The sequence below is a fragment of the Callithrix jacchus genome, chromosome 6 (assembly GCF_049354715.1).
Source record: "Callithrix jacchus isolate 240 chromosome 6, calJac240_pri, whole genome shotgun sequence".
NCBI classification, from domain to species: domain Eukaryota; kingdom Metazoa; phylum Chordata; class Mammalia; order Primates; family Cebidae; genus Callithrix; species Callithrix jacchus.
In genome coordinates, this window is record NC_133507.1 from 29,038,813 (window position 1) to 29,066,636 (window position 27,824).

The 27,824-nt window shown below is 50.5% G+C and overlaps 1 protein-coding gene across 2 annotated transcripts in view; it reads left to right on the top strand.

Moving 5' to 3' along the window:
* The window catches only part of RASGRF1 (Ras protein specific guanine nucleotide releasing factor 1), a 131,839-nt gene that overhangs the window by 49,346 nt on the left and 54,669 nt on the right, over positions 1 to 27,824 (top strand). For both annotated transcript variants that reach the window (XM_035304032.3, XM_002807181.7), the window contains exons 6-12: positions 9,102 to 9,181; positions 12,628 to 12,821; positions 13,700 to 13,809; positions 17,290 to 17,408; positions 19,666 to 19,826; positions 24,486 to 24,549; positions 26,705 to 26,847. In XM_035304032.3, coding sequence (XP_035159923.1) covers positions 9,102 to 9,181; positions 12,628 to 12,821; positions 13,700 to 13,809; positions 17,290 to 17,408; positions 19,666 to 19,826; positions 24,486 to 24,549; positions 26,705 to 26,847 — 871 coding nt within the window. The remainder of the gene's footprint in view (positions 1 to 9,101; positions 9,182 to 12,627; positions 12,822 to 13,699; positions 13,810 to 17,289; positions 17,409 to 19,665; positions 19,827 to 24,485; positions 24,550 to 26,704; positions 26,848 to 27,824) is intronic.

The window sequence follows — 27,824 nt, forward strand, 5'->3', positions numbered from 1 at the left end:
GGGACTCGGAGGCTGATGGAGAGGCTAAGTGTGCACGGAGGGACTCCAGAGCCTGAGCAGGCATGACCACCCAGCACATGGTCGCATCCTGCCAGCAGAGGCAAATGTGTATCTGAGCACACTTCCCTGGTGCCTTGTAGGGGGCTGGGTAACTGAAGGCTGGTGGACGCAGAGGCAGAAGTTCAGAAAAGTAATGAGCTCCCCATCACAGTAAGAATTCAGAACAGTAATCCTTTGTCAGAAACATCAAAGAGGTTTAGAAGTTTAATTAGATGCCCTTTAAGATCCTCCAGCTCTGAATAGTGACACTATCAATGTGATGCTCTTAGGGCCTCCTGGGCAGTGTCCATGCCTGCCTAGAACAAAGATGAGTCGCATCCTCCACAGACTTCAGCCTGGGAAACTCCCTTACCCATCCCCATCTTCCCAAGTGGCCGCTTCTTTGTCCCAAGGATGCTGCCCATTTCCCCTTCTTTACAAGGGGCCCAAGGCCAACTCTTGCCTACCTTAGCAATCTTATTGATCCCAGGAAAAAGAGCAGCAGCCTGATCAATTCTCTAGACCTCTAGAATATGCACCCTAAAGGTCATCAGAAAAGGCTGCCCCAGGAATGGTACCTGCCTCTTACAGTCATTGGAAGATCAAAGGAGGGACTTCAGGTAAAGTGTAAAGTGTTTAGCACAGAGCCCAGCATGGCCCAAGCGCTCCATAATAATGCACTCTGCAAGAAATCAAAACCAAATATAACATGGAAAGAACACTTCTGACTCATTTTACAAAGTCAGCACTACCCTCATATCAAAACCAAATACATCACAAGACAGCTACAGCCCAATATCCCTCATGTGCATAGATACAAAATAGCAAAGTTAATCTAGCAATATATAAAAAGAGTAATACATCCTAACCAAGTGGAATCCATCCCAGGAATGCAAGGCTGGTCCAATATTGAAAATTAGTCAATGTAATTTACTCTATTGTTCTAAATTAAGTGAGAAGACCTGGTGGTTATATCAATGGCTGCAAGTCTGATGAGGCTGGCCCTTGCTCTCAAACAGGTGCAAGCCAGAAATCTTTCCTTCCCCAGGGGTCAGGGTGGGTAGGAAAAGCTGGAACATGACCGCCCCCAGATCATCCTCACCTTGTACATGGTCACTTGGGGGCAGCACAGGCTTCACTGTCTTAAGCTCTATGCTTTTTTGCAAGCATAAGGAACAGCTGGAATTATTTTTTCGTGAACCTTAGAACAGTCCCCACTCAGCGCTTTGCAAGATCGAAACTTCTGGACTGCACTTCCCACATTACAGCAGTGCTTTGTGGGACCTGCATTGTGGTGGGCACTCTGCCAGCACTTGCCTTCCTTGCTTCCTGATCCTCAGAGACACCCATGAGGCTGGAGCCAGGATCAGAGAGGTGGCAGGAAATGCTCAATAGCACACAGCGAGTGAGGGCAGGCTGGAATGGTAACCTAGATCTATTTCACGATAAGCCCTCAGCTTTCCCCTCCTGCCTTGTTAAATAATGAGCTGGAGTCCTCCCCAGCAACCTGTTTTCCTTGTCCCTACTTCTAATGAGGGTGGGTCATCACAGCACAGGTCTGGGCATGCACCCTGTATTGGAGAACTCCCTTTAGTGTGTGAGCCCTGCCTTTCCACTTGTTGTCCACACTGTGGGGGCTCATCCAGGACGTGATTCATCCACTTTTCCTGATTCAGACCACAGCACAGAGGTCTTTGTGTCATAAGCCACGGTGGAGCTGCCAGCCCACTTGCTGGAAAGCTTTTCCACACATAGCTCTCCCTGGATTTGCTTTTAGGCTGAAATATACAGCCACATTAGAAACCTGATGCTAATTTGGTGATTTAATTTACTGAAGCGCATTTTTAAAAGGTCCTTGGGAAGAGAGAAGCCTCTCTCCAGGTTGGCAGATTCATCAAGGATGTTACAGAGCTGGGGAGGGTGTTAATTGTGTACTTGTCAAATAGGGGGAGAAAGATCTTTGAACTAAACGTTTGCAGCAGGCTTTGTTCAGCCAAGACAGTAAGCTTAGAGACGGGCTATTTCCCTTTAATAAAAACCATGCCCACCGCCGTGTGCTGTGAACCACAGGTGTTGCCTGCGACAAGAGGCATCCTGTCCCAGTGGCAGATGGTTTGTATCTTGCTGCCTGTGCTGACTGAGTGGCACTGGCTGCCTGGGGCCCTGAGTTGAAAGAATGATGAGGCTCAGCAGGGGGGCATGCCACAATCAATTCATCCTGTCCACATGGGCTGGAGAGTGAAGAGGGGCGGTCCTGGAACCCATGATGAGTGACTGGTACCGTGCAGCCGGCAGGGTGTTGGGGCAAGAGTGAAGGGGCCTGGTTCTATCCTGCTCCTGCCCACCCCTATCTACCTTGGACTGGCCTTGGGCATGTCGTGCCTTTCTGGGCACAGGGAAGGAACCAGGCAGAATGAACATGTCCTGCAATCAGATCACTTCTTTTGCTGGAACCTTCTTCCCACCCTACTCTCCTTCCAACAGCAACTTCCTACTCTATCTTCATCTCTTTCCTTGAATGCCATGTCCCTGACCACCCCCTTATCCCTTGCCACCATTGGCTTATGTCCCCTGGTCGTGCTGTCCCAGAGCCCCTATGCTTCCCTTTGTAGCATGCGTCACACTTAAATAAAGATTTCTTTTTGTGTCTAGGTCTCCCAATATATTAACTGTTCAACGTGAGTGGGGACAGGGACAGGGCCACAGATTACAGCTGCACCAGCTGTGCACTGCACGATTCTGGGGGCACCATTCATATTGCACAGTGGCGGGTGGACTTTCTTCTGTAATGAGCCAGAAAGTAAATGTTTTAGACTTTGTGGGACATACAATTTCTGTTACAACCAAGCAGTCACAGATAATCCAAAAACAAATCAGTGTGGCTATATTACAATAAAACTTTCTCTTTTTTGCAACCATTTTAAAATTACTCTAAGCTCTCAGGCCATACAAAAACAGTGGCTTTGCTAGATTTGGCCCGTGGGCTGCCAGGGTTTGCCAACCCCTGACATACACTAGGTTGTGAATGGTGCCCACTAGAATTGTGCCTCCAGCAGCCTTGATGGGGACTTATTTCTGTTTTTATCATTGTTGGAGTTAGACGCAGGGAAACCATTGTCTGACCGAGTGCCTGACACCTAGTAGTTACTCAATAACTAAGTGCTGAATGAATGAATGAAACTCTAGTTCTGCAAGATATTGGGTATTCCACCTTCAAAGGGTCATGTAGATTTGGGAGAGGTGCATGGTATATTCCCCTTAGAGAGTCACAACAAACTTGGCATTTTATCACCAGGTGCCAGGCTGGAGTGCAGTGGCGCGATCTTGGCTCACTGCAACCTCCGCCTCCCAGGTTCAAGCGATTCTCCTGCCTCAGCCTCCCGAGCAGCTGGGACTACAGGCGCACACCACCACACCCAGCTAATTTTTGTATTTTTAGTAGAGACGGGGTTTCACCATGTTGGCCAGGATGATCTCGACCTCCTGACCTCGTGAGGTCAAGGCCTGCCTCGGCCTCCCAAAGTGCTGGGATTACAGGCATGAGCCACTGCGCCCAGCCTTGGCATTTTAAAAGAATCAATCATTTTTATTTAAACTGTTACAGAACATAGGAAAAAAAGTGGAAAACTTTCCAATTTTTTTTACCAAAACTTGCTTTCAAAAATGGCATATTTGTGTGTGCACAGACTCTCTCACGCCCTAGCTCTCACTCTTGCTCTGATAAATAGAAGAGCTATGCCAGTAAAAGAAGCAGTGAGAGCAAAGGAAATGGCCTGTGCAAAGGCCCTGAAGCAGAAGAAAGAAAATTCAGGGAACAGAAGGCCAGAGGGATAAGAGGGAAATAGGTAAGAGGGAGTAACCCATGAGACAGATAGATGCAGTTCCTGCAGGGCATTGAAGGCCAAGTTAAGGCCACTCCACCTGATCAGATTCCATTTTTAAGAGATGAATCCACTCTATGGAGAATGGGTGGACCAGGGGCAAGAGTGGAAGCAATAGACCAGTTAGGGGCCCACTGACAATGGTGAAGGCAGAGGTGACAGGGGTGGCAGAATCAGCAACTTTGATGGAGTGGATATAGGGGTGAAGGAGGAAGAGGTGACAGGTGACCCCCAGGTTCTGTCTGAGAGGCTGGTGGAAAGGCTGCTATTTAATGAGAAGAGAAGAAAGAGAACCAGCTCTAGACCTGAGGTCAGAGTCAACAGAAAAACTTTTAAAAACTATTAGGAGTTCGTGTTGTTAAAATATAGGCAAAATCAGTCTGGGGACAGTGGCTCGTGCCTGTGATCCCAGAAGAGGCAGAAGGATTGCTTTAGCACAGGAGTTCAAGACCAGTCCGGGCAACATAGGGAGAACCCATCTCTACAGAAAACTTAAAAATTAGGAGGCCATGGTGGTGCACACCTGTGGTCCCAACTTCTCAGGAGAATAAGGTGGGAAGATCGCTTGAGCCCAGGAGGTGGAGGCTGCAGTGAGCCGAGATCATACCACTGCAGTCCAGTCTCGGGGACAGAGCAAGACCTTGTCTCAAAAAAAAAAAAAAGGCAAAATCAGTATCTTTTCCTTATGTCTACAGCAGCCACTTAGGAAATATGCTATGAGAAATAGCAGCAAGAACACAAACTATCTAGAAATAAACACAGGACCCACATGATGAGGCATCAGCAAAGACCTAGTAAAGTAGAGAGACGCACCAGCATCCTGGGTGAAAAGGTGTGTGTTGTAAAGATGTCATTCCACCCAAAACTGTAAATTTCATTTACTCTAATGCCAATCGAAGTGCAGCCTAGCAAAATGATTTTAACATTCAATTGGAGGAATAAATGCATACAAACAGATGACGTTCTAAAAAAAGCAACAATAAAAGAATTCCCTACCTGTAATTAAAATATAAAGGCTTATAAGTATATTATATAGTCATGGAAAATAGCCTAAGATGAATCCAAGATCAACAAAATAAAATAGAAAGTCCAGAAAGAGACTTAAGCATATATTAGATTTTTTTTTTTTTTTTTGAGACAGGGCTTCCCTCTGTTGCACAGGCTGGAGTGTAGTGATGCAATCTCAGCTCACTGCCAACTTCTGCCTCCTGGGCTCAAGCTACCCTCTCAGCCTCCTGAGTAGTTGGGACCACTGGTGCGTACCACCATGCCTAGCTAATTTTTTAAATATTTTGTAGAGATGGGGTCTCCCTATAGTGACCAGACTTAAGTGATCCACCTGCCTCGGCCTCCCAGAATGCTGAGATTACAGGCATGAGCCACCTTGCCTGGGAAGAATTCAGTAACTGTGAAAAACCAGCCTTGCAAACAGCTGCTATAGTTGATTAACAGACTTGACAATTGGCTAACAAAACTGAGACAAAGGCTACGTCTCTCTCCTTCATTCATACTGTACACCAAAGCAAACAATAGTCAAGTGTTTACATGTAAAAATGAAACAAGATAATATATACGTGAGTGTGTAAGCAGCCTAGGTTGAGGAAAGACATGATTTTCCAAGCCAAGCAGAAAGAAAATGGTCCCCCTTACAAGGAAAACAGGAAAAACGTCAGAATAACACCAGACGCAAAATCAACAGGCAGATAGCTGAGCAAAGATGTCGGCAACACAGACGTCAGACTATAGACTTAATCTAGAGAGTTATTTAAAATTAATAAGAGAGACAATAGCAATGAACTAGACAATTTTTAAAAAAGAAATACAAATGGCCAATATATAAGAAAAATGTTCAACCAACCCATTGATAATTTGATTTTTTAAGCAAATCAAGTCAAAATGAGATTTTTTTTTTTAGTTGGATGGGCAATGATAGTAATTTCTGTGTAGTGGAATTACAAGTGAAATTCTTTAAATTTCACTTTAGAAATGGAGGCTTCATCAACTATATTTATATAATTCTAGCTTATGATGTTCCTGATATGCTGCTACACATTTATATAATTCTATCTTTTGATGTTCGTGATATGCTGCTACACAGGCATGTGCAGTACTGGGATATAAGAAGGTTCATTTCCTCCCTGGTCCATCCTGAACAGTTGTCTGCTGTGCTGAAGCTGTCTGGGAATGGGTTTCCTAAGTCTTACCATGGTAGTACTCAGAGTTATCTAGAAGGATCTAGATATATGTCAAGATCCTATATCTCAGGGGTCCCTAACCCCCAGGCCACAGAGTAACACTGGACTGTGGCCCGTTGGAATATGAACCACACAGCAGGAGGTGAGCAGCAGGTGAGTGGGCTGAGCTTCATCTGTATTTGTAGCCACTCCCATTGCTCATATCACCACCTGAGCTCCGCCTCCTGTCAATCAGCCCCGGCATTAGATTCTCATAGGAGCACAAACCCTGTTGTCAGCTGTGCATGTGAGGGATCTAGATTGCACTAGATTGCATGCTCATTTTGAAAATCTAATTCCTGATGATCTGTCACTGTCCCCCATCATCCCCAGATGGGACCCTCTAGTCGCAGGAAACAAGCTCAAGGCTCCCATTGATTCTACATTACAGTGACTTGCATAATTATTTCATTATATATTGTAATAATAATAAAAGTAGGCTGGGCATGGTGGTTCATGCCTGTAATCCAGCACTTTGGAAGGCTGAGGCAGGTGGATCACTTGAGGCCAGGAGTTTGAAACTAGCTTGGCCAACATGGTGAAACCCTATCTCTACTAAAAAATACACAAATTAGCCTGACCTACTGGTGTGCACCTGTAATCCCAGCCACTCAGGAGGCGGAGGCTGCAGGATTGCTTAAACCCGGAAGGAGAAGATTGTAGTGAGCCAAGATTGTGCCATTGTACTGCAGTCTGGGTGACAGAGCAAGACTCTGCCTCAAAAATAATAATAATGATAATAGAATAAAGTGCACAATAAATGTAATGCACTTGAATCATCCCGAAACCATCCCCCAGCGCACCCCCTCCCCACCATCTATCTGTGGAAAGATTGTCTTCCACAAAACCAGCCCCTGGTGCCAAATGGATTGGGGACAGCTGCTAATATGGCTCTCTCAAGAACCCTGCAAGTTCCCTGACCTGACCCCCATGCCTCCCACCTCAAGGCAGACGTTCTGCCCTCTGTACACTCTCATGCACCCCTGGGTTGATCTCTTGCTATTGGACATTCTTCACATGTGGACTCCCAAAGTTCTTAACATTGGAACATATTTATCCATTCAACAAACTCATTTGGGTGTTAGAGCCAGAGAAACCAGACTTGCCAAGGGTCGTAAGGTATTGCCACGCCCAAAGGCGGTGCCTGAGAGAGAGAACAATTTCTCTTTCTTTCTCTTGGGACTTTAGGGAGATGATGGACAGTTCACAATGGTGGGATCCACACTCAGAATTGAGAGCTCAAAGGCTTCTCTGCCTGGATTGCTAAGTTTGCACTGGTTTCAGTCTTTAAGATCAGTTTTCCTTTCGTTCTGTATATTCTGTGGCATGGGGTCGCTAGTTTTTCGCCCTTTAGCTGGACACGTTTTGTTCTGTTCCATTATCTCTCCCTCACCTCCTTCACCCCTTTCTCTCTCTCACTATCCCTCTCACAGCTCCTTTCTCCCCATCCTACCTGTTTCTCTGCAGACCAGGCACGCGCAGGACATTTCTCATCCCTCTGGGGTCCTGAGCCTCTGACTTCTGAGCCCCTCCATCCACTGGGCCCTGTGCCCTACCCCTGAACCTCGATGTTGGAGCATCTCTGTGTGCTTACCAGATGTCTTCCACCCACTGCTCTCGTGCTCAGACAGTGAGATGGGGGAGGGCTGCCTCAGAGCACAAACTACTGGGAGAAGGGCAGCACCCCAAGGTGGGAAACATTAGGTGCCTCAAACAGCCAAACAAAACACTAAAGGAACAGAAGAGGCAGGAGGGAGCCCAGAGCACACCCAGGAGAAGACCGCCAAAGAAAGACAAGAGAACATTCCAGAGAGAGAGGCCAGCCCAAAGGCTCAGGGCTGTCCCTGATTCTGCGGGTCCTCACTCTCCCTCTCCGGGCCTCAGTTTCCCTATCTACAAATGGAGGGTATCACAAAGAACCTAGGTGGCACCTGGGGGAAGCCCCCAGGTCTGCAAGAGGGTAGGATGGGAAGGAGGGGGACCACATGGCTGGGTAGGAAGGAATGGGGGTGCCTGCAGAAAGCAGCACAAGCCGGCTCTCTCTGGAGTTCTCTGTGTCCTCACAGCTTGTCCTGGGAGAGGAGGCACCCAGGCTGTGTTCTGGGACCAGCTGCTTGGGGAGCAGTGGGTGGGAAAGTGGGTGTGGAGGAGGACCCAGCAACTGTGGCTGCCTGCACCCAGCCCGCGCTAATCTGCCGAGAACACGTGTTCATCTCATTGTGTGGTGACAAAGCAGGGGCTTTACAAGTAGGGGGCCTCTGGGTCTTTCGGCTTCTCTGACTTTGATTCCAAAAGATGGGGGTGGTTGCCAGGTGTTGGGGAACTAGCGTTTGCTGAGCGCCTGGCGTGCGCTGGGCACTCGAATTGTCCCATTGCTTGCAGGGGCTTCTTCATTTCACCTTCATATTTTACAAAGAAGGACTAGAAGTTGGGAGACCTTAGGTATCTTATTGAGGGTCTCACAGCCGGGAAAGGGCATCAGGCAGATTTGAGTCCCTCTCTGTGCTAATCCCAACTCCAGCTCTTCTCATGTTGATCTGTAGCTTTTACTTGTGTTCAACATTCGTTCCTCCAAGATACCTTGGTGGAGGGGGTGTGGGGCCCAGCAGGTGAGACTTGAGGACACACAGAGGCCACCGGCCAGAGCAGCTCCCTGCCCTCCACAGGCCCCGTGGGTACACCACCTCATTCATAGACGAGCTTGGGCTTGATTTCTTGCTCTGCTGTCACCATCTGGAAATGCTTAGTAATTCTTTAACAAGGGGCCTGCATTCTCATTTAGCACCAGGACCCCAGATTCTATCATCCATCCTCCCCATGTGGTTTTCACATAAGGTCTCACGTGAGAAAAGGGTTTGTTGCTGAAGTCCCAGGAGGTTTGGGGACAGTGGCCTCTGGAGGAGCAGGAAGTCCCTGGACAGAGGTGACCCTGTGTTTTCTCTTTCAGTGAAACCATCATGTTTTTGCATCAGATCTTTTACCAAGGACTGAAGGCTCGCATCTCCAGCTGGCCCACGCTGGTCCTGGGTGAGTAGCCACCCCTCACCGAGGCCCCCGGAGAAATCCCCCTCCAGGGGCCACCCCAAAAGGCTGGGGCAGTTCTGTGCCTCTAGCGCATAATTGTGTCACTCTTTAAAACCTGCAGAATCCCTTGGGGGGTGGGGGGCAGAAAAGAAAAGACAAGTTGGCAAACGCTGTATTTCTAAGAGGAAATGATATATTTTTAGTTTCCTATCCACGTTCCCCTTTTATAAGGAATGTATACACATCCATTTCAGAAAAATCGAGAACCCATAAAAGTAAAAATGTTTAAAAATATCAAGCATAGTTCTGCTTCCCAAAGATAACCACTATAAACACGTTGGTGTGTTTTCTTCCAATTTTTTTCTATGCATAGATTCTGGGTTTTTTTCTACTTTACATAATTGCAAACATACTGAATATAGAATTTGTATCTTAGTGTGTTGTTTTTTTTTCTTATTTAGCATTATCACATAAGCATTTTCTCCTGCCAAAAGCATGCTTTTTGATCACTGTGTAATACTCCAGTGCCCATGAAGGCACTGTCATTTATCCAATCATCTGCCACAGTTGGCTCTTAAGAGCCTTCCAATTTTTTTTATTAGAAATAATCATCTCTTCATAAGAAATTTTTTCCATGTTAGAGATTATTTCCTTGGGATAGGTTTCCAATGAGCAGAACTGCTAAAACACGGAATGCAAACATGTAAAAGTCTCTTGCTTCACACAAACCATCCAGTTGTTTTCTAAGATGGCTGCACTGCTACGTTTCACAAGCAATAGACAGAAGAACCTCCTGCATTTCACCCTCAACCTGAAGCAAATGTCTTTTTTTTTTTTCACTTTCTTAATTTGGTAGATCAAGGTGAGTATTGGTGTCACCTCCACTACGAAGGCAAAGAAAACGGCTTAGGGGGCCAGGCGCAGTGGCTCACGCCTATAATCCCAGCACTTTGGGAGGCCGAGGCAGGTGGATCATGAGGTCAAGAGATCGAGACCATCCTGGTCAACATGGTGAAACCCCGTCTCTACTAAAAATACAAAAATTAGCTGGCTGTGGTGGTACGTGCCTCTAGTCCCAGCTACTCGGAAGGCTGAGGTAGGAAAATTGCCTGAACCCAGGAGGGTTGCGGTGAGCCGAGATCGCGCCATTGCACTCCAGCCTGGGTAACAAGAGCGAAACGCCGTCTCAAAAAAAAAAAAGAAAGAAAAGAAAAGAAAATGGCTTAGGGAAGTAAAGGAACAGCAAAGGCTGCATAGGTGGAGGGCACAAAGCAGGCCCAGGCTCCGCTCTCCAGAGCTTCCCTCTCAGGCTCTACAGAGCTCGCCTCCCCTCATGCATGGAGGCTTCTCAAGGGGAGGTAGGCACTATTGTTTTTCTCAAGTCAAAGACCCTTTCTCTAGCGTCAGAATCAGAAGTGTCCTTAGAAAGATGGGGTCTGCATCTGCAGTTGTATTGTTGAAGACACTGTCCATCAGGTGGGCGGTCACCCATCACATGAGCTCCCATTTAGAGTTGATTACAAGGAAAGCATGTTTTCTTTCTTAAATGAGGCTTGTAAGAAGACTTTTAGGCCAGGTGCGGTGACTCACACCTGTAATCCCAGCACTGTGGGAGGCTGAGGCAGGCAGATCACCTGAGGTCAGGAGTTCGAGACCAGCCTGGCCAACATGGTGAAACCCTGTCTCTACTAAAATTACAAAAATTAGCCAAGTATGGTGGTACATACCTGTAGTCCTAGCTACTTGGGAGGTTGAGGCAGGAGAATCGCTTAAACCCAGGAGGCGGAGGCTGCAGTGAGCTGAGATTGCACCATTGCACTCCACTCCAGCCTGGGCAACAGAATGAGACTCTATCTCAAAAAAAAAGAAGATGTTTCAAGGTCAGGCACAGTGGCCTGTAATCCCAGCACTTTGGGAGGCCAGGGCAGGCAGATCACTTGAGGTCAGGAGTTCAAGGCCAGCCTGGCCAACACAGTGAAACTCCATCTCTGTAAAAAACACAACTCAGCCGGGCGCCATGGCTCACGCCTGTAATCCCAGCACTTTGGGAGGCCGAGGCGGGTGGATCACGAGGTCAACAGATTGAGACCATCCTGGTCAACGTGGTGAAACCCCATCTCTACTAAAAATACAAAAAATTAGCTGGACACGGTGGCGCGTGCCTGTAATCCCAGCTACTCAGGAGGCTGAGGCAGGAGAATTGCCTGAACCCAGGAGGCAGAGGTTGCAGGTTCAAGATCGCGCCATTGCACTCCAGCCTGGGTAACAAGAGCGAAACTCCGTGGCAAAAAAAGAAAAAAACACAACAACTCAAAAATTAACTGGGAGTGGTGGTCCATACCTGTAGTCCCAGGTGCTTGGGAGGCTGAGGTGGGAGAATCGCTTGAACATAGGCAGAGGTTGCAGTGAGCCAGGACCACTATTGCACTCCAGCCTGGGCAACAGAGCAAGACTCCATCAAAAAAAAAAAAAAAGATAAAGGCGTTTCACATGACTCCAACCCAGCCTATTCAAGGTGAAGGGCAGAGATTTGAGGAGATTCGTCAGAACTTGGGGGCACTGGAAAGGCAGGTTATCTACCCAGGAAGCTCAAAACGGAACTAGAGCCACAAGCCCTACCCAGGGCCCTGCCAAATGCCCAGTGAACTAGATGGCACAGAGCCAGGAAGCCCTGCTGGGACAATGACACATGGACAAAGGAGCAGAGACCCGTGTGTCACATGGTAGAAAAGCCCTGGAATGGCAGAGTGGGGGCTGGGGTGGTGGTGATCAGGAGACCCAGCTCCAGGCCAGCTGCTGACTTGCCCTGTGACCTCAGATATTCTTTCTCAGGATGGAGACTCCAGGAGGGAGGGAGGCCTCTTGAGGAGTGTCCTAGGCCATCACATCACAGGGCACAGGGACAGGCAGAGGGAGGAACTAGGTGGCTATGCAACTGAAACGGAGCCTTGGCTGACCCGCAGGAAGCGCTGGAGGAGGAGTGGCCTCATGCTGATGTCTTGAATTGAAGTGGGGGCAGGGGACAGGGGGGTGGGCAGCCCAGGCAAGGCAGCCTCCTCCAGCTGAGAGCAATGCGTAGAGAGGGACCCAGCTTAGAGCCATCGGCCACCAGCACTCCTGGCGGATGGGGGCATCCAGGTGGCACCAGCATTCCACAGTGCCCACTCCGCCTCCTGTCTCTGACACTCCCATCGCAAATGTCAGACTAGACAGGGCCCTGTCTCTAAGGGTCTGTGATTCTAATATGGTCGCAGTGACGGGGGCCCACCTACCGGCAGTGTATAGGGCAGTGTGCTGGAGTCATCCCCAAGAGCAGGGATGTCTCGGGTGGGGAAGCTGAACCTGGCCCCTGGTCTCTCTGGGTGTAGCTGAGGGAGCTCGGGGCCTCGGGCGTGCTGTCCCCAGCAAGCTGCCTCGGCCACCACGGACCGCCCCGCCCGTCCTTTCAGCCGACCTGTTTGATATCCTGCTGCCCATGCTGAACATCTACCAAGAGTTCGTCCGAAACCACCAGTACAGCCTGCAGATCCTGGCCCACTGCAAGCAGAACCGCGACTTTGACAAGCTGCTGAAGCACTACGAGGCCAAGCCAGACTGCGAGGAGAGGACGCTCGAGACCTTCCTCACCTACCCCATGTTCCAGGTGGCAGCCGGCCCTGCGCGGGCGGGCTGGGGAAAGACGGGGAGGCAGGCGTGGGGGCGGGGCCAGGAAAGTGGGGGCGGGACCTGGGCAGTCGGGGGGCGGGGAGGCAGACGTGGGGGCGGGGCCGTGGCAGTGTTGGCACAGGGCTTAGTACGCCCCAGCTCTGGGCTGCCAGAGAGGGCAGGAAAGGTGGTTAGAACCAGCTGGGTGATGCCGGGTGCAGAGCAAGCTGACTGAGGGCCTGTGCACCCCACCTTTCCCTCCTGGCTCCTAAGCACTCCAACCCACCCTCAGCCAGAGAAGAGCCCTAGACAAGACCCTGAAAGACCCTCCACGTTAGAGTCTGTGACCAAAGAGCAGCCTGTCTCCTTCCCCGTTCTGCTCAGGGAAGTCCTCTGGGCTGAAAGAAACATTCTCTTTCTCTCCCACTACCTCCGTCTCTGTCTCACTCTCTTCCCCCACCCCCACCCCTACTCTTGCTCTCTCTCTCTCTCTTCCTCTCTCCTTTTCACTCTCTCTCTCCCTCTCCCCCCTCTCATTCTCTCCCTCTCCCTCTCCCTCTCTCCTCTCTCTCTCCCTCTCCTCTCTCTCCCCCCTCCCTCTCTCTCTCTTTCTCTCTCTCTCCCTTTCTCTCTCCCCCTCTATCTCTCCCACTTTCTCTCCCTCTCTCTCTCCCCCTCCTCTTTCTTTCTCTCTCCCTCTTTCTCTCTCTCCATCTCTCTCTCCGACTTTCTCTCTCTCTCTCCCTCTCCCTCTCTCTCTCCCTCTCCCTCTCTCTCCCTCTCCCTCTCCCTCTCTCTCCTCATCTGCCCCGGCCTTGCTCCCCGGCCTGTCTCCCTGGCTCTTTCTCCACCCTCACCTCTCCCACCTGCCTGCAGATCCCCAGGTACATCCTGACCCTCCACGAGCTCCTGGCCCACACGCCTCACGAGCACGTCGAGCGCAACAGCCTGGACTACGCCAAGTCCAAACTGGAGGAGCTGTCCAGGTGAGGTCTGGCTTCAGTACACCAGATTGATTGGCAGCACAAGGAGGCTGAGGACGCCCCTCCCCAGGAGTTCGATGAACCCCTGACAGTTCGAGTCCAGATGAGGATTGCAAGGGAGGGGCACAGCTTGCTGCAGCTCCAAGCAGAGTCCCCTGGAGTGTTCCTGAGGGGGTCATTATTCAAGCCCTGGTGGGCAGGAATGGTGGGTCCTGTGCTGTCCCTGGCACAGATGGGGCCTGAGGAAGGGCCCTGGGCACTCAGCATCTCCCAGGAAAGGGAGCTGTCCAGGACTCCCAGGCACTCTCCACCTTTTTTTTTTTTTTTCTGTTCTCCAGTGTCAATGTGTCAAAACCTGTGACCACAGGAGGACTAGAGGAGGTCCTGGGTGTCAGGCCCTCGTGTGCCCACAGCTCCAGTCAACCAGGAGCAGGTAGTAGCAGTGGTGGACGAGCACGTGGCTTGTCCAATCTAGTGCCCAGTCCTCTGGTCAAGGCCTCACACGTGGCCCTCTTTCAGGCCCTGAAGCCCAGAGGGAAGCTTCCTCTGCAAGGGCAGATGCAAGGGAGCACCAAGGGGGCTCTCGCAGCACCCCAGGCAGCAGATGACCCCGGTGCAGTGGAAGCCAGGAGCAGGTTCAGATCCTGGATGCATTTGGAAGGTGAAACCAATGGGATTTTCTGATGGCTTTGATGTAGAGTGAGAAAGACTATTATAGAGTCAAGACGATTCTAAGACGTGGGGCAGAGCTGCCAGAGGGCAGAGGTGCCATTATCGGAGCCGGAGGAAACTGCATTGGGACAGGTCTGGAGGGGAGTTCAGGAGCTTGCTTGGGAGCGCGCTGAGCCCGAGACGCAGATTCAGTGTCCAAGTGGAAATGAGAAGAAGGGACTGTGGAATGTGAGTCTGGAGTGGAGGGGAGAGAAATCCGGCAACCATCAGCTTGCAGGTGGTGTTCAGAGTCGTAGTACTGGCGAGATCGCCAAGGGAATTCGTTTGGACAGGAAAAAGGTGAGCACCAACAGCTGAGACCGGGGGTGTCCACCCTGCGAAGAGCTGAGGAGGGGCCTTGTGGTCAGACTGGGCTACCAAGGGTTACAAAGAAGGGTTCAGTCTGCAGGGCATGGGATCCAGCCCCATCCCTACCCAGAGCCCTGCCAAACACTCGGTGCCCTCAAAGCCTTCCTGAGGCTGGCAGTAACCAGTCAGGCCGAAGCTCCCAGCTGGACGGAGGGAGGACCAGGCTGGACCAGCACAGGGTATAGGCTGCCCCCTGATCCTTCCATGACCCAGCCAGTTTCCACACCTGCATGGAGAATCACAGCAAGGATCTCATCAGGGTGTGATTGCAGAGGAACAAAACCACCGAGCAGGAAGTGGGAGGGCTCCAGTCTTCCCACACCCAGGAATCCACATCCCACACACTCTTCCTCAAGGGAGAAAGTTCGGGACTCCTGTAAGGCAGCGGGGCTCCTCCTTGCTGAGGGGTACCCTCTCCTGTTGCAAACAGTGCTGCAGGTGGTACGTGGTGTTGAGGTATTTGACATAAGACCCTGACCCCTTATCCCCAGGATCCTGGGTGTGCAGCCTACTCTTCCTCCTACCCAACCGCCTGTACCTGACCCTGAACCCAGCCGTAGCTGCACAGAAGCTTTTCCTAACTCATGACAGCGTCCCTTTCATTCTCCTCTCAGGCTCCCACAGGCAGGAAGCCATTAGATAGCCAACCCCGTCCTGGGCTGCGCTCAGAAACACTCCCTACCTCTGGGGACTGGGTAGATATCCCCACCTGTTTATCCTGACCCCTGTATTCTCACTTTCCCACTGATAACTCAAGTCCTCATTTCCAGGGCTCCTCGGAGCCTTGCCACCTGGAAACTCCCACCGCCTTCCCAGAGCTCCCCAGCTGTATGTGTGCAAAGGAGTCCCGAACACAAACCCCCACCTGGGGCTGGAACTTACAATGTGTAAACTGCAGCTGCTCAGGAAAACTAGCTTCGCTACCTTGCAGTTACCCCCTTGTGTTTTACCAAATACAGGTTTCCCCCACAAAACCCCACGTTCATCAAGAGAAGTGGTTTGAATTGCCATTGGCTACTTCCAGAATGAATGAATCCATCTCTAGGAAACTAGCATCGGCCTGGAGGTGCCTCCCTCTCAAACATCACATGGGGACCTGGGCTTCCAAGAAGAGCATTGCTGGGGAAGAAAGGGGGAACTGAGGCTCCCAAGGAAGAGACTCCAGCTAAAGTCCCTGGCCCATTTATTAAAGAGCTAGTCGAATGAATTTAAGCCTGAAATGCATGGCCTAAAGCAGGAAAGATAGTAACTCTTTTGCAACCAATGAGAATACAACAGCAATCTACTAGCCTTTATTCCAGCAGCTGTCATGTGCCAGCCACAGCATGGCAGGGCATGGGCCGATACCTGAAATCCCTTCATTCCACCTTCACCTCAGCATTCTGTAAATGAGGAAACTCAGGATCAGAGGGTTTGAGGAATTTGCTCCATGTCGTGCTGATTCAGTTAAGCACAGCTCCAGCTCCGGAAGAGGCAGTGTCATCTTTCATTGTCGTGGGGTTTAAATTGGATAATGTCCATGAGAGAAGTTTGTAAACCACATGTATTAACCAGCCCTCTTGTTTGCCTTAACTAGAAATTCAGGCATCTGCAGCAGATAAAAGGCTTCATTTTATCGTACTTTGCAGAGTAGGTGGGGTATTTTTGCCAGAAGCCCCCATTCCCCACTCCCTAGCCCCTGCTCCTGCCAAATTCCTCACTCCCTTCCCAAGACGCCCAGAAACCCAACAAGGCAAAATTGGCAGCTCACACCCACCTTTTCCCACCAATGCCATTTTTTTAAAGCTATTGAATGGCGCCACCTCTTGGAAAGGAAGGGTATTACAGCAGTCGCGAGAGCAGTAAATAGGGGAGTTGTCCATATTCCCTCCCAGAAGTGCCCGAGCCTTCAGAAATAGGCTAAGGTCAGTCATCCCCTGAGCCAATGGGATTGCCAGGTGCTCCAAAAGATCAGCCATTTCAGGCCCAAGCAATATTAAGGACACAATCGTGCAAACATTTGGAGAAAGAGAATTCAAGAAGAGACAGCAAGTGCAAAGGCCCTGGGGCAGGATGAGGGTCAGGTCATGAACACAGGATGTCTCCTATACTCCCACATGATTCCCAGTGCTGGGCTGCCCCTGCTGTCTGTTCCGCATAGTTCAGACTCTAAAATCTCACAGATATGCTTCATAGCTACTGACTTCTATTTTCTTTTTTCTGAAATAAGACTTGCCTTTGAAGTGCCCAGCACACAGCAGGCACTCAATAAAGGCACACTCCCTTCCCTCCATGACTACAGGCCCCACCTGAGAATCCGAGTGCCAGGCATCCTTCCTCGGTCTGGCCAGAAGCCAGGTATTCTCGCTTCCCTGGGAAGTGGGGGCGGCCTGTGTCTGACTGTGCAATTTCACGTCCCCACAGGATAATGCACGATGAAGTCAGTGAGACAGAGAACATCCGGAAAAACCTGGCCATCGAGCGCATGATCATCGAAGGCTGTGAGATCCTTCTGGACACCAGCCAGACCTTTGTGAGACAAGGTATGGCCTCTGAACGCTGCCTCCCCCACCCCGCCAGGTGGGCCCCGGCAGTGAAAGGGAGGCGGCTCTCAGGGACACCAGCAGTCGGTTTGGCTGCCACATGCCAAGACCTGCCAATGTGATTGCAGAATATTTCCAGGCTGTTGGCGGAATGCAACAGCTATATGGAGATGTCATATCTATACATATAGATGCAGATATTATTGGTTTTCACAGTTTCCTTCTCTCCAGATGTAAACAGAATTCTATCCAGATGGCCTTGGTTTGTCTATTGTATGTCATAGTAAACATCGACATGTCCTTTTTGGGGAGAAAGTGTGGGGCGGGGGATGAGGACAGCCAACAGTTGTCTCTGTGAGTCAGAAGCATGTTCAGTGTCTGGGAGGGGTCACTGCTGGGACCATCCCCCTGTCCTTTCCTCGACATTCTCTGCTGCTTTGGAGGGTCCACATCCACTGGGGTTCTCATGTGTAGAAATCTTCCCATGCTTCAGCCTCACTTGCCTTGGGAGCAGTGTTTGAGGGACACGACACGACCCTGTTGAGAGTGTCAAGTGAAGCCTCTCTGTGGTTCAGGGGACTGACCTCAGAACTGCAGTGCATTTGAAATTCATCACATTCAACTTTCATGCTCTGTGGGAGACTCAGCTCCTGCTGGCATGCATCACAGGTGACCTCCACCTCAAACAGACCTCCAGAGCCCCTTCTCTGTAGCCCTGGGATTCTCTGACTAATGAAATACTTACCAGCACCTCCCGCTGGCCTGTGCAGCTGCCTTGGACAAGGGTATCACCTTTTCAGAGTTTTGTCCCAGCCTCTGTGTGTGGTGGCCCCTATGTCCTTCCCCAGGCTCACCCTGTGACCTGCTGAGCCCAGAGCCAGCCCTGCCTGTCTCTCGGCTCCCCCCAGGCTGTGCCAGGTATTCTGTATGCCTGAAGTATTCTCACATAGTATTTTAGGCCCCCTCTGAAGGAACCCCAAGTGGACCTGGCTTGGAAGTAGCCCAAGGAATGAGTCTTCTTGGGGTGGGCAGTGTCCCCACAGACCAGAAATCTGCTCTATCGCCCCAAGCCAAAGCATTTTCTCCCTCCCCAGCTGGGCTGGACCTGGAGACAAAATGAGTGGATTCTGCAAGGCGTTTTTCACTTGTCAGCCATGCAACCAACACTGATACCTGTCCTGCTTATGCCAGCCCTATGCAGGATTCTGGGGACACTCAGAGAATAGCCCCAGCTCTGCCCTCCGGAAGCCTATTGTACAGAGGGAGAGAGTCACGAGGGGACAAACGCAGGAACAGGAGCCAGGTGGATCTCCGCGATGCAGGATGCAGAGCGATGGCCTGGGGCAGGACCGAGAGCGTCACGAGGGCTTTCCCGAGGATAAGCAGGAATTCACAGGGAAGACAGAGTGAAGGAAGGGCTTTTCAGGACTAAGAGTGACACTCGGGCTAACTTGACCTACACTACATGTGAGGCAGAAGAAGGGGACAATGGCAAGAGGGCAGGCTGGGAGGTGTGCCAAACCCAGACCACTGGGGGGCCTCGAGTGCCTGAATCTTGGGGACAGTGAGGACCTGTGGAGGTCAGTGGGGAGGGGGCCTGTAGAGTATGTATTAGGGTGGGGAGACCAGAGTAGGGCAACAATGGGTTTTGTGACAGGCACCTACTCTGCTCAGTAATGGTGTCCTAGAGCACTGTGCTAAGGACTGGGAGGCTCTGTCTGGGCTCTGCAGTAGGGTTTGGTGATTGATTGGTGATGTCTGCCATGGCTGTTGACAACAGGAATGCAACGTGTCTTTTTTTAAAAAAAATCTTAGTAGCTATCTTTTTTACAAATAGGATGGGAGGCAGGATTTGCCCTAAGCAGTTCCCAGCAGGAGTGCAATGTATTTTGTTAACCTCTCGGGGCCTGCAGCCAGCTCCCCACTTGTTCAGCCCCCACCATCCCTAGACCTCAGCCCAGCCCTTCATTCTCACCACATGGGCCATGCCCTCTGGGGTTCCTTTGCTTGCTGAGGCCCTAGTCCCTGGCTGGGAGGTCAGTGGACCATGCACGCAGCTTCTCTGATCACTCCTCATCCCCCAGCCATCTGGCCCTGCAGAGAGGCCTAAAGGAGCATCCCCAAGGGCACATTTGCCACCGGAAACCAGAAAGGACTTGTCCCACTGCTGCAGCCCCAGCATCTCAACCTTCAAAGCTGGTCAGAGGCAAAGGTCACCCCGGGAAATGGGCTCAGGGTTTCTCTCCTCCACCCACAGGTTCCCTCATCCAGGTGCCCATGTCCGAAAAGGGCAAGATCACCAGGGGGCGCCTAGGGTCTCTGTCCCTAAAGAAAGAGGGTGAGCGACAGTGCTTCCTGTTTTCTAAGCATCTGATTATCTGTACCAGAGGTTCTGGAGGGAAGCTTCACCTGACCAAGGTAAGGGCTGCGGAAGGGGGGCTGTGAGGCCACCCAGCCAGGGTCACACAGGCACTGTCCTGGCCATCAGGTCTGTGGCCCAGATGATGGGTGGGGCGTTGGAGACATGTACGTGCACACACACAAATACACACATACCTCATAGTTTGGCCAATTGGTGCAAGCAGAACTTGACCAGTTTTCCACTAGCAACATCCCGGGAGATGGGAAGGTGAGGATCAAGGGCCTCAGATTCCACACGATGGGCACCTGGGCAGAGGAGCCAGAGGGCCTGGAAAAACCCCTAAAAGGTGTGTATGTGTGTGTGTGTCTGTGTGTGTTTGTGTGTATGTATGTGTGGTGTTTGTATGTCTGTGTGTGTTTGTATGTGTGGTGTGTATATGTGTATATGCATGTGTGTATATGTGTGTGTGGTATATATGTATATGTGTGTGTGTCAATATGTGTTTATATCTGTGTGTATTAGTCCATTTTCATACTGCTATTAAGAAATACCTGTGACTGGGTAATTTAAAAAGAAAAAGAGGTTTAATGCATTCACAGTTCCACGTGGCTGGGGAGGCCTCACACTCATGGTGGAAGGTGAAGGAGGAGCAAAGTCTTACATGGTGGCAGGCAAAAGAGCATGTGCAGGGGAACTGCCCTTTATAAAACTATCAGATCTTGTGATACTTATTCACTGTCACAAGGACAGCACAGGAAAAACCCACCCCTGTGATACAGTCACCTCCCTCTGAGTCCCTCCCATGACACTTGGGGATTATGGGAGCTACAATTCAAGATGAGATTTGGGTGGGGACACAGCCAAGCCATATTAGTATGTATGTTTGTGTATATGTGTTTGTGCCTGTGTATGTGGTGTGTGTATGCATGTGTGTCTGTATTTGTGTGCATAGTGTGTGTATTTGTGTATGGTGTGTGTGTTTGTCTCTGTGTGTTGTGTCTCTGTGCATTTGTGTGTATTTGTGTGTGTGTGTATGGTATATGTATGTTTGTGTGTTTTGTGTACATGTGTGGTGGGTATGAGTATGTGTTGGTGTGTCTATATTTATATCTGTGTATGTCTATATGGATGTATGTTGTGTGTGTGGTGTGTGTGTGTGGTGTGTGTATGTTTCTGTGTACATGTGTGTCTCTCTGTATGTATGTGTGATGTGTGTGTCTCTGGTGTGTGTATGTATCTCTGTGTATGTATCATGTGTATGTATGTGTGTCTATGTGTGAGGTATGTGTTTGTGTGTGTGTGTGTGTGTGTGTGTGTCTGTGTGTGGTGTGTGGGGGAAGGGTGGAGGGACTCTACTGGCTGAGGGTCAGGGCATCACTCAGCCTTTATTTCATTTCCACCCCAAAGGAGCTCTGACAGAGCCCCTCCCAGCGACCTTCTCAGGCATCCCCTCTTCCAGCACAGGAGCCCTGGAGGCTGCCAAACTGCGCCATACAGAGCTGCCCTCAGGACCTCACAGCCCTGCATGAGGCCCCAGCACTCAACTAACAGCTCATCCCTAAAGGTGGAGGGAATGAGCAACTCAGACCCACTCCTGCCTCCTTGCAGGCCCCAGGGCCTTTGCTCGTGCTGTCTTCAGCTGCACAGCCTCTCCACCCCGGCAGACCTCCTTCACATACCTCAAGGCCTGTTCGGGTGCCACCTCTGCTGTAAAGCCTGTGGCTTGGGCAGGATCTCCTATCCCCCAGCACAGCCCACTGCTTGTCTTACTGCTCTGAGCTCAGCATCAGTCCCAGCTCCATCCCTTACACACATGTGACCCTGGAGAAGACCCTGCCCCTGCCCACACTTCCTCTGTCAAACAGGGACATTGACCTCACAGAGGTAAGTTAGCAGTGAGAGCTCACAGGGGATGTGTATCTGTTGTCAATTAGGAAACACCTGCCTCTGTAAGCGGCAGGCCCAGCCCTGCACCATCACCTTGGAAGCCTGAACACACTGCAGCCTGGAAAGGGCCAGAAGGTTCTCTTAACTAAGCCCCAGCATCAAGGAAACTATTCTTCCAGACCCTGGAGGCCTGGCCCGGAACCCCCTACAGAGCTAACAGACCCAGCAGTGGCTTCAGGGAATATACTGCTTATGTTCACATGGCTGCAGATTAGCTGGTTGGCTGCACAAGGGGAAATTAATGCCCAAATACTGAATGCTTCTGTTTTAACCAAATTATGTATCAAGGAAAGCTTTCATTATTTGTTAGCTCTGGAGTTTCTACTGAGAAGATCTCTGTCTTGTCTGGGGGACGGAGGGGGGTCAGTGGGGGTGGGTTAAACTGAAGACACGAAGGCTGTGGAAGTCCAGAAGCATGTTTTTATGTTAGTTTTATTTTAGGTGGAGTTTTTTGTTTGTTTTTAGTTTTTTTGTGGGGCATTGTTGTTGTTGTTTTGAGACAGAGTTTCGCTCTTGTCGCCCAAGCTGGAGTGCAGTGGCATGATCTCTGCTCACTGCAACCTCTGCCTTCTGGGTTCAAGTGATTCTTCTGCCTCAGCCTCCCGAGTAGCTGGGATTACAGGCTCCCGCTACCACACCAGGCTAATTTTTGTATTTTTAGCAGAGACCGGGTTTCACCATCTTGGCCAGGCTGGTCTCGAACACCTGACCTTGGGTGATACTCCAGCCTCGGCCTCCCACAGTGCTGGGATTATAGGCATGAGCTAGTGTGCCCAGCTGTTTTTAGTTTTAAAAGTCTCTTAGGACACTGATGAACATGGAATCAGAAATCACCTCAAATCCCAGCAGTGCCACCCACCAGTAGGTAACCTCAGACAAGTCACAGGGTCTCACAATGTTTCAGTTTCCTTATCTGCATAAAGGGTATAGAAATACCTCCTTTAGACGAGTAAGTGAGGGAGTTCTAGTATCAGGTACACACTAAGTGCTCAATAGGTAACAGACATTGTCACTCTTAATTATGTAATAATGAACTTGTAATATCAAGCCCTTGCTTACAAGAACTCACTCAAATATGTTATGTATATTTAATTCCCAGAACAACCCACTGAGACGGATACTATCATTTTCCCCAATTTATACAGATAAGGGAAGTGAGACAGAAGAAGCCAGCATGTGACAGGGCTGGGATCTGAACCCAGCCAGCTGGCTCCAGAGTCTGTTCTTAATCACTAGGCTCTAGTGTCCAGTAGCCATGAGCTAAAATTCAAATCACTTCTCTCTGAATATCACAAGTGGCAATTAAACGTCTTCATTCCTTTCTGAAGGGGGCAGACTACAGATCTGAATTCCTAAGACCCTGAAGTAAGAGAATGTCAGAGCTAGATGAGGCTTTCAGAATCATCAAGCCCAGTGACATCGCTGGGCAGGCTTAAGGCCCACTGGGCTAGTCCTGGGGGCTAAAGCGAGGCTAACAAAGAGTGAAGCAAGAAGTGAAACCCAGGGTTTGGTGGTCTGCTTTGCCTTCCAAGGCGCAGCCTGCTCTGTAAGCATTTTGATGTATAGATTAGTCACATGGCCAGGCCTCCATTATCATCCATTACTATGCTACTTATCTGTTGCTATGTAACAAATTACCCTCAAATGTTGTAGCTTAAAACAAATATTTATTACCTCACAGCTTCTGTGGGTCAGGAAATCAGGAGCGACTTGCCTGGGTGGTCTTGGCTCAGGGCATCTCATGGGTTTGTAGTCAAGATGTCAGCTGGGGCCGTGGTGTTCTGAAGGCTCTACTGGGGCTGGAGTATCCTTTTTCTAAGATGTTCCATGGCTGTTGGTGGGAGGCCTCAGTTCCTCGTTCATAGCGCTCTTCCTACAACATGCCAGTGGGTGTCCCCCAGAACAGGTGATGCAAGAGATAGCAAGAGGGCAAGCAGGAGGCTGTAGTCTCCAAAGTGGCTCACCATCGCTTCTGATTTATTCTTTTAATTACATGCCAGTCACTAAGTCCAGCCCACACTCAAGAAGGGAATTAGGCTTCACCTTCTGCAAAGAGAAATGTGGAAGAATCTGTGAGCGTGTCTTACAACCACCACAGTTGTGGCCACTCTTATTTCTTACTGCAGTATCAAGGGACCTCATTCATGCCCAAGAGTTACCCACACACTCATGGATGGGAGGCATTTTTCCAGGTATTCCTAATAAGTAAAAATAAGTAACTGACCAGGACTGGGATTGGGCCCTTGAGGCTCTCTCCAGACTCCCTGCTAACTTGCCAGGGGACCTTGGACAAGACATGCAACTTCCCTGTCTTTATTTCTTCACCTGTAAAATGAGAACAACCATACCCATAAGACCAGCCTCTGTCTTCCTGTGGGTAACCTGGCAGCTTTGGCCTAAAACAGGAGATTTCAAATCTCTGCAGATTTAGGACTGGGAAGCAATGTCCTAGAACTTCCGCAAAAGCAAGAAGGGGCCAAGCAGGTCAGGTTCTGGCCGCTCTGCCCGTGGCCTTAACACAATCTTTGTTCAGGGAAGGCCTCTCTGAGACAATCCCCTTTGACCCACTTGGTTGAGCTTCTTATATGAAGATAAAGTCCTTCAACTGAGAAAGCGAAATACCCACTTGGTATATAACATATCCATACATCTGTGTGTGTGCTCCCTGTGAAAGTCCCTTCCGACCCAAGGAGTTCCAGTCATCCAGACTCTCCTAAAGCAGCACATCTACCCCTCAATCCAAAGCGGCCCCTGCTGCTCTTTTTCAGAATGGAGTCATATCCCTCATTGACTGCACTTTATTGGAGGAGCCAGAAAGCACAGAGGAGGAAGGTGAGTGTGAAAGCTGCATGTGCGCATGCGTGTGCTTGCACGCTAACACGCATGCTCACTCCTAAAGCTTGGCCAAGCACTGGTTTCTTTGAGAGGAAGGGAGGATGCTGAAGTGCAGTGGGGAAGTCTACACGTGCCTGCATGCACACTCTGTTCAGCCCCTGCTACAGCTCGTATTTCCAATAAAGTGCAGAGAGGCCGGAGGCTGGGGCTTTAAAGAAAGAGCTCCCAGCCCCTTGGGTGATAGCCCCAATCTACCTTCCTGATTCCTTCCAAGTTCCTTGGGCTGCTGGACCAGTTGGCACTGTTAGGTTTCAGGGTCACAGCATCTCAGTGAGCACCCCTTATTCCCGCACCTGTGTGTCATATGCATGAGGGCTGTCAGGGACACATGCTGGGAGCCAAAGAGACACCCAGCCCCATCTCTGTCCTGCAGTGGAAAAGGACAGAATGTGCAAGGGCCAGTGACAGAGGGATCGCAGGGCTAAGGGTCCTAAGATGGGCAACCATACCCTAGCAGGGGCCAGAAGGGGAGGCAAGGCCTCAGTGAGAAGAGGCTGAACAACTCAAGTGGGGCTAGATGGGGAAGTGCACAGAGGGCAGAGTCCTTGGTGCTGTGAGATTTGATGGGATTTATCTCCCCAGGCACCAGAATTGGAGGTGGGGTCATTATTCAGATTAGGGGATGGGAATACTGCTGTCTCTTGATTGGGCCAAAGTTGACACTCATCTCCCGTCTTCCCTGACCTCAAGCCAAGACCCTCAGAGATGCATCTGGATGCCCTGCCCTGTGGGGATACCAGCAGGACCCATGCTCTTTGCCCTCCTCAGACTGGGCCTCCTGGGGTGGGCTGTGTCTGAAGCCCCTCAGCACTGTAGGCTTAGCATGGCATAGGGGTGGGCATGGGCCTGGGGTTGCCACACATACACTTGGCAAACACACACACACACACATGCCCATACGCACACACCCGGTTCAGCCCCTGCTACCTCTGGACTCTGCTTCCCTCGTTCCTTTCCAATAAGGGCCAAGCCAAGTGGTTCCCCACAGGAGGAATAAACGAGGAGGCAGCTTACTTGGAGGCCTTTTACCAGTGCAGCCTTCTTTCATCTCGGCCACGGTCTTGGCCACAGCAGGTTCACAGGAAAGCCGACTCAGTCGGCACTGTCCAGCCGCAGAGCTCATTACCCTCCTAAGCTCAGGGGAATGGGAACATGGCCACGAGCATCCGCCACCTGAAACACACACATACACAGACACCCACTTCTCAGAGCCGCCAGCATAGTCCCAGGAGAATGGGCTCCCCCGTTGCCTGCAAAGACTCCTAAAATTCTCAGGTGTCAGAACAACAAGGAACAGGAACCTCGGAGAAATCAAGTCCCACTCCTGTTGCACAGGAGGACATCTGAAGTCCAGAGTGGGAAGGAAACCACACCAGCATCACACAGCTAGAGAGCTTCAAAGCAAAGCAGAGCCAAAGACCCTTCACACCATTAACCCATTCAGTGCACCCCCAACTAATGTGAGTGTGTTGAAAAGAATCTTGAAGCTGTGATCTTAGTTTTTCCAAAGAAACGGCTTTAAAGAGTCCAAGGAAGTTTTTAAGAGCAGTAATAAAAATACCCGGAATTTACTTTTGCTTCAGGGAGCTCTAAACTGAACTAAATGTCCAGCCCAATCCATAAAAGTTTAAGATCTTGAAATTCCTCTTTCGGCCCCAGAACCACCTTGGGGTAGCAGGAAGGCCTGGCTGGTCCTCCTAAAGCTCTAGGTCCTCTGGCCCCTTCCCTTGACTATCCTGCCTCCCTGGCTTGGCCGCTCTGATGAGAGCTTTGGACAAGTCCTCGTGTGGGACCTCACCTCCATGGGTAGGATGAGGGCAGAGGGCAGACTGTGATTCCTCCAAGTTCTGCTCTGAATCCGAACTCCCCCGTGTGGTTATAAGCTACTTCTGCACCCCATCTCTTAGTTTCTTCATCTTTGAAATGGGTATTCCCCACTTAGGAAAATAGCATTCTGAAAGTAGCAGCAAGTGGCCTGGTGCCTTACCGATGCACAGCCTCCACCGGTACATACGACAGGGACCACTAAAGCATTTTCAGCTGAAAAAGGGTCCACATTCCTGCTACTAACTTTGTGTTTTACAACTGGAAGCCAAAGGATCCGGTTCTGGCCAAGACATAGATCACCTGGATTTTAAAATCGGAGTGGAGCCAAAAGATTCCCCACCCTTTACAGTCATCCTAGTGGCCTCGTCCAGACAGGAGAAGGCGGCGTGGACCAGTGACATCAGCCAGGTGAGTAGATCACCTGTTCCTGAAAGCAAGTGGTCCCTTCATGCCTAACCAGGTCAGCGGCTTGGCTGGTGGGTAGGGGAGAATAGCTGCGCTGTTCTACAGAGAAAGATGCAAAAATCTTCCAAGTCCACAGCCCTACCCAAAGCTGAGCTCAGCTAGTCCATCCCGTCTGCAGTCCCATGGTTCACCCTGAAAGTATGGTCTGGAGGCCCTTTGCATCTGTCTCACCTGGCAAGGTGATTTTAAAAATTTCAGACCTCGGCCTCTCTCCCCTCTGCCCCCTACCCGCTACCCACAGACCTACAGATCTACATTGCTGGCGTGTGAGCTGTAAATCTGCATTTTACTACATGCCCAGGTCATTGATATGCACAGGAAAGTCTGAGGATATGAGATGTAATAATGTTCACAGTGAGAGAACGGCATTGCTGAAAGCCTAAGGTACCTTCTTCAGTGAGGGGAGGCAGTTACCTAAGATCGAACCCAGCCTCAGCTACGCACGTGGGAGATTTAGTTTTGCTTTTGCCTGCTGTAAGCATCAGGGTCATTCACCAGGCTTTCCCAGGTACCAGTGAGCAGACCCGGAGAGCCCATGGGTACCTAAAGTACAAGGGGTAAGACTTGAGTCTGGGAGGAGGCTGTCAGCAGCACCGGGGTTCAGGCCCCAGGACAGGCCCCTCTCTGAGCCCAGCAACAGCCTCTGATGGATCAGGGATGTGCCATCCCAGCAGCTGGGAGCCTTGGCCATCCCCTCTTCAGGGTGGGGTGGTAAAGGAGGAACTGACAGCAGAAGAGGAGGGAGGTTGGTGGCCCCCCATGGTCCAGAGGGTTGCAGGAGGACTGCGCCTGTGGGAACTGAAAGGGCAGCATCTTCATGGGACCCGGGACGGCTGCCCTTGCTCGCCCCCCACATTCTTGGTTTTGTGCCCCTTCCAGGTTCCCCTGACTGCCCCTCCAGCCTTCCTTCTGGCCCACCT